The 9,951-nt window shown below is 45.3% G+C and overlaps 3 protein-coding genes across 3 annotated transcripts; 2 read left to right on the plus strand and 1 right to left on the minus strand.

Moving 5' to 3' along the window:
- Positions 1-425: 425 nt before the first annotated feature.
- On the plus strand, positions 426-635 carry CH63R_14509 (EC7 protein; the record flags this gene model as incomplete). The annotated part of the gene is made up of 1 exon (XM_018309483.1): positions 426-635. One exon carries the CDS (start codon positions 426-428, stop codon positions 633-635), a length of 210 nt encoding a protein of 69 aa, XP_018150726.1.
- A 2,153-nt stretch (positions 636-2,788) lies between these two features.
- On the minus strand, positions 2,789-3,774 carry CH63R_14510 (uncharacterized protein; the record flags this gene model as incomplete). The annotated part of the gene is made up of 2 exons (XM_018309484.1): positions 2,789-3,445; positions 3,493-3,774. 2 exons carry the CDS (start codon positions 3,772-3,774, stop codon positions 2,789-2,791), a joined length of 939 nt encoding a protein of 312 aa, XP_018150727.1.
- A 1,133-nt stretch (positions 3,775-4,907) lies between these two features.
- On the plus strand, positions 4,908-5,447 carry CH63R_14511 (Nudix domain-containing protein; the record flags this gene model as incomplete). The annotated part of the gene is made up of 2 exons (XM_018309485.1): positions 4,908-4,983; positions 5,047-5,447. The coding sequence occupies 2 exons, from the start codon at positions 4,908-4,910 to the stop codon at positions 5,445-5,447; spliced, it is 477 nt and encodes a 158-aa protein (XP_018150728.1).
- Between the last annotated feature and the right edge of the window lie 4,504 nt (positions 5,448-9,951).

Below are 9,951 nucleotides of genomic sequence, written 5' to 3' on the forward strand. Positions count from 1 at the left end.
AATGTACGGCTTGGAGACATTTAAATATATTTCTAATCTCATCTTTATCCAATCATCTCCGCATACATTCTCAAACCTTATCATTCGTACCACTGCCTGCCTTGACCGTAAGGAAGTCGTCCCACCAGCACCACGAAGAAGATTTATTCTTGCGTCAGCAATTTAAGAAAATATAACCTACGCAGCACAGGTTCTAGAAATCCGCCACTTTTTGATACATGACAATTAGGAAAGCGGAAATGTGAAGGAGTGATAAAGATCGCCTCGTCCCGCCAGTTGAACAAGAGTCTCGCCCCTATCGAATTTTAACGCTCCAACAGCCTGTAATTACCTCAAATCTATTCTACTTATAACTAAACCCCGAAACCTCTGGCCGGATGATTGCCCTCCGCTGCCTCATTGTCCTCCTTCCTCTGGCCTACGCGATGCCATCTTCCAATTTCGCCTCCTTTCCCCTCGTAGCCCGCCACTGCGCCCAGCCCACAAACTGCGGTGCCGTCGTCCAGGGGACAATGTGCGACTTCTGCTGCGCATCCAACGTGAAGCCGGACAGTATCCACTGCAAGTCTCGCAACGTCGCCTGTCAGTCGGGTGGTCAGCCAGGTGGTCAGACGTTCAACTGCGACCATGCCTAGAAGTCATTGGTTAATGAGCTAAGTTGAGGGACTATCTTCATTCGCGTTGATGATGGCTTATGGCTAAGATTATGGCAGTTGTAGCCACAAAGCTCCCAAGCGGAGAGTTGTGCGATGAGTGTTATGTGGACATGGGCCTCGTAACTGAGGGTGTTTGTAACATTTTTGGATTAAGGAGAATACTAAGGTGGTCTACATTGTGCGCTCATAGTCGAGTACGCTGGCACGCACAGTCATGTTTGGCTAAGAGACTAATTGTGCTTTGTTCTGTCTACTTCCGCTGACCTCCTAATGCAATGAGCGATTTTACAGTACATCTTCTTTCCCTCTCGTACTCCAAATATTGCCTGTGTTATGTCTGTCCCTGGTTCCCACTGGTGCCCCAGTTCCGTTCGTTGGTACTCTCTCCCTCAGCAGAGCGTGCCGTCTGGCTCGCCCCCGTGCCATAGCCTGCGTGTTAGTATTGCGGACAGATCTTCTAGAAAAAGTCTGTCACGCGAAGAAATGCCTCAAAACCTCGCGGGTCTGTGAATAGTCCCTTGTAGTACCGCTCGGGAGATCCCATAGGTCCTATGGGCTCGAGCGAGCCAGAAGGGCGAAGAGTCAGTCACCAGTGCCTCCTCGCTAAGGTTATTTAGCAGTAGACCAGGTAATCTGCGTCCTTTTTTTCCCTGCAAGAGCAGGTCAGTAGGGCTTTAGTGTGGTTAAAACGCTGATAGTAGTGTTCAAAGTCTACGTAGCGCGACGAAGCAGCCAGGAGATGATGAGGCGTCGCCGGTTGTAGGGCCGATTCAGGGGGGCAGGAGAGATTCGCATTAAGTCCCAGCTGCGCGTATCGCTGTGTCGCCTATTCGTAGGTTTTCCTTCGCAAGCCGTTTGATGCCCGTAAGGGTTGTCACTTGGCTTATGTGGACTGGGAGCGTTGTCTCCTCTTCAGCCAGGCTGTCCGCTGCTTCGTTCCCTTGTTGCCTTGATGCCCTGGAGCCCAGTTGGTTTGTGTCTCACACATCCTGAATGCCTCTTAAATTTCGAGAAAGGCTTTTTGTGACGATTCTGGGGCCTTATGTGTCTACCCGTTATCACAGATCTTTAATCCACCCACATGCGTCAATCTAACAGTTTTTACTCTAAGTAATGCCTAGTTGAAAATAACAGCCGACAAAACTCGGCGAATAGAAACGGAAATCTGGCTCAATCCATGCAACAGGCCTAGATTAACCCTGTAACAGGGATGGAACGTTGAGAATACATGGGAGGGAGTATGTCTAAAGGATCCGAAGTTCCGAAGCCTGCCGGATCTAGTTGTCCATTATCAGGTTCAATAACCTTGTTTGCAGAAGTCCCTGATTGAAAGCAGGACCACTCCGGCCCGCCTACGTGTGTACCAAGACCAAGACGCCATCTATGCTATACGCCTGCAGGTCAGCCGTAGGGTGAAGAGGTTTTTAGAGGGCAGAGCCTTAGCGATCTAGTCTACCAGCTTGGTTGGCAAAGAGACAAACCGTTTCAGGGGTATGTATAGCTGAGAAACAGGTATGGGCAAGCTAATAAAAAAGTCAGGAGGGTTTACAATTAGAAAGCGCCGAAACAAGGGGTAACCCTACCTAGACATAGTACTCCCTGTAGTTAAAATCCTTTCTAGTATTACCTATTGAGTTAGTCAGCCTGGAACTTGGAACAACCCAAGTGAGGGGCATTTCGAGAAGCATGCCTTTGATCAAATGCAGCAAATATAGCAAATACAGCCCTCAAGTCTGTTTATTTATTTGAGAACCCTGATCTGTCGTGTTTGCTTATTTTATTGCTCTAATTTGACTAAATCGTTTGTTTTGAAGGTAGCGCTAATTTAGCGGACCGCGTGGTCGTGAAGAAACATGGTGGGATCGTCAAGCAACGCGGGCAGAAGGATTGAATTGATAGCCATGCAGGACTCCAGTATAACGGAAAGTACTATGCAGCAGTACGCAAGAAAGTAAGTGTAATCACAGAGATAGGTGTCAGGTATCCGTAGTAATTGTAGTTGTCTCCGTACGAATCGGGGTGGATGCAGATCTATAGAGAATACGGATAACAAAATAGGAATACGCTTGACTTTCGCACATCCCCCTAAAGTTACTGTGATACAGAATTCCTCTTAAGTTAAGCCTCTTAATTTAAGCCTCTTCAGTAGGGGCCTCTTCGTTGGACCCCTTTTCAGTAGGGGCATCTTCAGTAGATCCCTCTTTGGTTGAAGCCTCTTCAGCAGAGGCCTCATCAACAGACCCCTCGTCAGTAGACCCCTTCTTCGAACCCTTGTTCTTAGACCTCTCATCAGCAGAGGCCTCATCAACAGACCCCTCGTCAGTAGACCCCTTCTTCGAAGCCTTCTTCTTAGACCCCTCTTCGGTAGAGGCCTCGTCAATAGACCCCTCTTCAGTAGACCCCTTCTTCGAACCCTTGTTCTTAGACCCCTCATCAGCAGAGGCCTCATCAACAGACCCCTCGTCAGTAGACCCCTTCTTCGAAGCCTTCTTCTTAGACCCTTCATCAGCAGAGGCCTCATCAACAGACCCCTCTTCAGTAGACCCCTTCTTCGAACCCTTGTTCTTAGACCCCTCATCAGCAGAGGCCTCATCAACAGACCCCTCGTCAGTAGACCCCTTCTTCGAAGCCTTCTTCTTAGACCCTTCATCAGCAGAGGCCTCATCAACAGACCCCTCGTCAGTAGACCCCTTCTTCGAACCCTTGTTCTTAGACCTCTCTTCAGTAGATGACTGATCGCTGTTCTTCTCTACACGAGGGCGACGCTTCGTGGCCAGCTTAGGGAGACCCTTAGAATGTAAGTGTAAGGTACTAAGTTTCTTAGGGGTAGATTTACCTTCAGTAAATTAGAACTAAACCCAGGCTTCCTCTTCAGGTCCTTCTTAAATAGCGTAGAACAAAAGGTTCTATCCAACAGCGTTTGGCCGTTGGTGCCCAGGCATGGGGATTCAGATGTGGTGTGGCCCTGGAGAAACTCGTCGGCAATGCTGTTATCTGCAGGCGATCTGCTATGCTCCTGACGGATGGATACCGCATTGAAGGGGGCTCCGTTACACAGAAACGACCACAGGAGGGTTGCAAAACAAACTAGATGAAGGAGTCGTTGATGTCCAGTCATTTTGACAAACTCTCGTTTCGTGCGTTCAAGGGGTTTGGCGGAGTCAGATGCGGAAAACAAAGCAAAGATAGAATGATAGAAGAAAGCGAGGTACAAAAGGAGGATGAATTCTTGTTCTATTCGCTCACTCTTTTCTTGCTGTTTGCTTCAGTGTATTTATATTAAACCGTTTCTACTCTTTTTTAACTACCGCCAGCATCACCCCCTCATTGTTTTCTTGCAGTGGTCTTCCTAGCTTACACGTCATTACACTTTATACCAAGCTACCGATTTGAAGTAATCTTGCGCATCGGAAATACCGAAAATGTTGTAGGTGGAGTCTAGAAGGAGCAAAGTCAGTTATTTTACGTAAGTGAAACTGTTGTAAACTTTCAGCTAGAGTGCGACAATTTGGATGCCTTGGATGTTTTTTATTCTAGGTTTCTACAAGAGATGTATTGCCTTATTTCATATTTGCTAGAAGGGCTGTGTAAGAGTGGCAAACTAATAGTGCTGTAACGCTAATTTAAATAGCCTTCTTAAAAACCTATACAACAGTTGTAGACATAGTCCCAGCCTAAAACCAAGTCTCAAAAGTTTATATTGCAAGGTTTATACGCTACAAAGAATTTGTAGCTCAAGGTTTATTGTTATTTCGGTCAACACTCATGATTACTACATTACTAAATATTGTTAACAATACCAGCTAGTGCAAATAGAAAAGCCTAAAGATGCAATAAACCTTGTGGAATGCTTCTGACACAGTCTTGAATAGGTTAATGATCCTAAGCTAGACTTGTTTCACTCTGGTGTAGAATTCTCGTCTAATTCCGCTTTATAGCCCCGCTGCCTACTTGTTCCTTATTGAGTTACAGTCTGAAAAACTTTGACCTCGATAATGCCGATTTGTAGCTCTCTCCATATTTTTTAACTAACGACAATCATAAGTTTTTCTTTCTTGAACTAACGTTCTGTTCATCTGCTAAATGGTGACAAAACCGCCTGGCGGCTTCCTATATAATAGTCCTTAATACTCCTACATCTGTCCACATTCGTTTCTAACATCCTACAATCTCTGTGTTCTGCACTTCAAAATTCTCCTAGAAAGCTTGAATAAACCGCCGTACGCTTCATTCAAGTAGCTATAACAAGCTATGCATCCATCCTTCCTATCCCTTGCTGCATGCTTCGTCCTCGCGGTTGGAGCAAACCCGGTCAAGCCCGGCTCAGGTTAGTTTACATTATAGGCCTGCAAACAAGGTTGGGATACTGACCATGACTGATGTGCTGCAGTTGATGAAGGCGGCTCCCGGTCCCGCTGTGGCGTTGTTGCGTTCGAGGGAAACGGCAAAGTATGGATGGTTCATTCTAAGGCCGACGGACTTATACTACCCAAGGGTGGATATGATTCAGACAAAGATTCAAACATGGAAGACTGTGTGGTACGCGAGGCCAAAGAGGAAGCTGGAGTTGACGTCATTAGGAGCTCTATTGTAGCTCTTTCCGTTGACGATGGCTCGGTGCATTGGTTTAAGTGCAAAGTATCTGGCCACGGAACCCGAACCGATGCCTCCCTGGAAGGGCGCAAACCGCCACGCGCACTTCCAGTCGCAGATGCCATGACTGAACTGAAAAAGGATAGTAAGGGGAAGAAGAAGGGTATGCAAAAAGCGCTTAAAGCTGCAACCAAGTAGCAGTATTAAGGTAGAGCCCTACAAGATGGCTGGGTACTGGAGAAGGGCGGGGTTTAACGCTAAACGGCTACTTTTTTCCTATTTTGTTAGCTACCGATATTAGGCCTTGAATCAGAGGCTACTACTGCACAACACGGACAGATGAGAGGTTGGGCTTAGGTATAGACACCGAGATAGGTATCGGGCTCACTAGCAAAAAATTCAACCGTTAGGCTTACATGTTTTGTTGGTGCCTACGGTTATCATCCTAAATATTAACACATCTTATTTCTTATTGTCACTCTGGTAAACCTACAGGATTGCATAACACGGTTATGTTTTCACCCTTCATATGCGCAGCAGTCATGACGTTTAGAGGCACAGCTACGAATACCACAGACATCAGACGAGATTGGTTGACAAGAAGGCATGCCCGGCCGATCGAGACGACGGTAAGCCGGTTGTATCCCAGTGAGTTGCTGAGCTAATCTGTGGGCTGATCTCCCAACCGTCAAGCGGCGTCCGTCATTGTCAGACGATGGATGCGGTAACTGGTTCGATCCACCATCAAGTGACTTATAATTCGGCGCTTAGTAAAGCTGTATTGAGCTCCAGGGCTTTTTGCCGCGCAAACGACTTGCAGGGTTACTACCTACGGGCACAGCACGTGGTAGGGCCGTGGCAACGTCAGCAACCGCACCTCTGGAAGTTATTGTCAGACGTTGCTTCGGCGAAAGATTCCTTGGACGGAGGCAATCGAACCTAAGCCTATATGCTTGCGTATGTAAATGCGTTCTATGACTGTTATTCTTTACCTGTTCGTGTTCCTTTACGATTGTCATTTTTCTAGCCCTTGTAGCGGAACAACAGGACTTGGCTTTACTACCATTGAGAAAACGGGCCAAAAACCACAATGTTCGGTCGAAAGACCGAGCCTCATGCTATTACATGATCAACCCGTGAAAACTCCAGTATTCGATTTAAAAAGGTAATTAGAGAAATACTACAAATGGTCTTATCGGTCGATGGAAGATTCATCAGGCAGGGGTGCTAGCTGTCGTCATTGTTAGATTTACTCCTCTCTTAGCAGTTTGATACAACCGACCCCGCAATCAACAAGATAAATTCCGAAGGTAATCGGCTCTACTACTCTCGGATCGGTCTCAGCAACCTGTTATCTGTAGAGAGGCGTTGATCTAGCAGGGTTAAACCTATGTAATGCGTTGTCTAAGATATAGACCGACGTGACTCGGCAGATAAAAACGATAGTTAAGCTTGGTTCATGTAACAGACAAATGGAAACCTGCAACAGAGCGGAACATTAGAAGTACATTGGACCGAAGCTGCCTGGAGGATCCGAAGCCCATCGGAGCTAATTGGTCCAATACCAGGTTCAGAAACCATCCGGGTTTAAAGAGTGGAAGTTAAATTGTGTTGTGGGTCTATCTTGGCATCCTGACAAAACTTAGTGCTTAGCGTAGAACTAGTTAGGTTGAAACAACTTAGTCTAGACACTTACAGGCCCCTGCTATCTCCCTGTTACGACCCGAACCTGGTTAGTGACTGACGTAGCCTGAAGTGATCCTCTCCTCAGTAGGAGTCTCAGAAGAGGCCTAACTATTACGGTGAGTTCCATCAGAGTCTGAATCATCTTCTTCGGGGGATCGAAGCAGTTGGAATGCGGCAATGCTTAAAGATGTCGATGTCGACATCTACAGACACATTCGTCAGTTACCATTTCAATGAAAGACTAAATATCAGATGGGCAACAAGGGAAACCGAGAGGGGCCAAAGATGACAAGTGGAGAGGGTTTAATATCGTTAAACAGCTTGGAGATACAGTATACCTTGACCAGTAGCACTCAATCAGCGAGTGTAAATGTCATAGTAGGTTCAAGCTAGCTAAAGCTGAAACAAATGGTTCAGTGCAGTCTCATATAAGTGCCGACATTAACCGGCACAACAGCATAGAAATTCGGCTCGACCTACGTAGCAGTCCGACGTAAACTCTTTAATGGCTGAGAATTGAAGATAAATTAGGGAAAAAGTCGTCTGAAGTGTCTAGAACTCTAAAGCCTATTGGCCATACTTTCGGGTGCAGCTGGGCCCCATTCATCATGATTGACGGTTCGTCAGGGCGGCCAGCGGAATTTGCATACATGAGTAAGCAGAAAAAAGTGTCTCATTCGTACTAAAGTGTGGATGGGATCACCACAGGTGACAGGACCTGGGATACCCTCCCTTTAGCAAAAACGACCCGATACACTCAATCCTCGCTAAAAGGCATAGTCGGGCAGGACAGGAATAAATGCCACTCGTGAATATAGATCGACTGCAGGCCCAGCAGATCACTCTAAGCAGTACAATTGTGCTTATTGACAGAATCCTTGCCCACTTCTATGCGAGTCATGAACATAAGCCATCTAGAATGGTCTGCCTGTACTTGACCAGGCCAGCTTGTTATTTTCACCTAGCCCTAGCTCTGTAAGACTTATTAGGATAGCATTAGGCCTACAAGCCTGTGGTTATCCCATCCACTCATTAGTACGAATAAGACACTCTTTTCTATTCACTCACATATGCATATTCCGCTTGCCACCCTGACTAACCGGTCGTTCTACAGCGTAAGCCAACTCACCCACTTTTCGCCTACCCAAAAATCCCTCATACCACATGTAATACCCACTAATCTCCTCCTTTTTCCAAGTACCACAACATTCACAGTTCTTCTCCAAATAGCTTCGATTCATAGCTTCCTTCTTCTTCTTGACCCCAAGAGCGCGTTTACCGAGAATGAGGTTGTTCAGACTCTGGAGGCTATTGCCAATGGGCAGTCTCTCCGGTAAGCATCCTTTGAATAGGGTGTACAACGTTAACCACCTTGCAGTCGACTCAAGGGCTGCCAACCAAGACCACTAGGCTTTGCTGACCTCCAGAGACTTAATATAAGTCAGGAGGCTAAGCTGGTTGAGTGGGTGTGAATCCAGGCCTCCCACGGGCTTGCACCAACCCATGAGCAGGTCAGGCAGTTCACAGGTCGGATCCTCTCTACTATGGGAGATAAGTCAAAGCACCCACTTTTCGGCCACCCCCCCATTTCGGCCGGGGTTTTACACCAAAAGTACTACTTTTCACTACACCCTTTTATTAATAACTAATATAGATAAATAAATATAAAAAGTCTTATAAAATAGTTTTTTATCTCTATTTTATATATATAGTATTTTCTAACTTTATATAGCTTAGTAATATACTTAGTTTATAGTATAAAGTAAAAACTCTACTTTCTAATACTATTTTTAAGATTTTAAATTTTAGTATTATATAGTAATTATAGTAACGTACACGCATAGCGAGTCGGCCAACATAGCGAGCCGGCCACTCCTTATCGCTAGAAAAAGCCCCTTTTCTAACTATTTATTAAAAAGTAGATTCTTAACTAATAAAGACCTAGTTTTTAGTATTAGATAACGATAAGAGTTAGATTTTAAGAAATAATATTGTAGAAATTATTGTCTCTTCCTAACCCTAGGTTCTTAGTAATCCTCTTATCTAGAGGCCTAGATAAGAGGTAAGCTTAGTAATATAGGCTAGAAAGAGATAATAATTTTAATACTATTATTTCTTAAAATCTAACTCTTATCGTTATCTAATGCTAAAAACTAGGTCTTTATTAGTTAAGAATCTACTTTTTAATAAATAGTTAGAAAAGGGGCTTTTTCTAGCGATAAGGAGTGGCCGGCTCGCTATGTTGGCCGACTCGCTATGCGTGTACGTTACTTATAGTAAAACTACTTAAATAACTTTAATTATAGTATATATTTATATTAAAAGAAAGTAGATCTACCTATATAAATAGCTTATTTACTATATAAATTTAAAAATAGTATAATACTAGTAAAATATATACTTGTTACGGTCAGATATCCGACAGTGGTGTTTCTGCTAACAGATAGCTGAGGTCAGTACTCAATGAACAGTGCTGGGGCCTTGCTGGCTTGTTGGAGGTCTTGTTGGGGAGGATGCGGTGATCAGTCGTATACTCAAGGCGTAGGTAACTTGTCGTAGTCACAACAGAAGGATAATCTAAGAGTCACTTATGGTAGAGTGAATCACGAAGTTGATTGCTGAAGAGCTATGGAAGGTAATCTATCTATGTGGAATGAATGTCCTTATATCCTATTGACCTGTTGTTGGATCACTTCTCGTTGTTGGTGATCCTTGGTGTTGGATCAGTTCAGTGGCTCACTGATCCTTGGTGCAGGATCATGTTGGATCACCAGTGATCCAGACTGATCCATCACGTGACCTTCCCTAGTTCTTCCGTTCCGTCGTTCGGCCTGCGCCGTGCGCCTGCATACATGAGTGCCTCTCTGCCCTGCTGTTCGCGCCAGGGGTCGTTCCAGGCTGCAACAGTCACCAACCGGATTCGGGTCGTAACACCAGGTCTCCTCTTCAAAGGTCTGAGTCCCGCAGACCGCTATAAGTAGGTCGTCTCTCCCAGGTTGGGGAGGTGTTAATCGTG

Source organism: Colletotrichum higginsianum, chromosome 11 (genome assembly GCF_001672515.1).
Source record: "Colletotrichum higginsianum IMI 349063 chromosome 11, whole genome shotgun sequence".
In the NCBI taxonomy this organism is placed as follows: Eukaryota; Fungi; Ascomycota; class Sordariomycetes; order Glomerellales; family Glomerellaceae; genus Colletotrichum; species Colletotrichum higginsianum.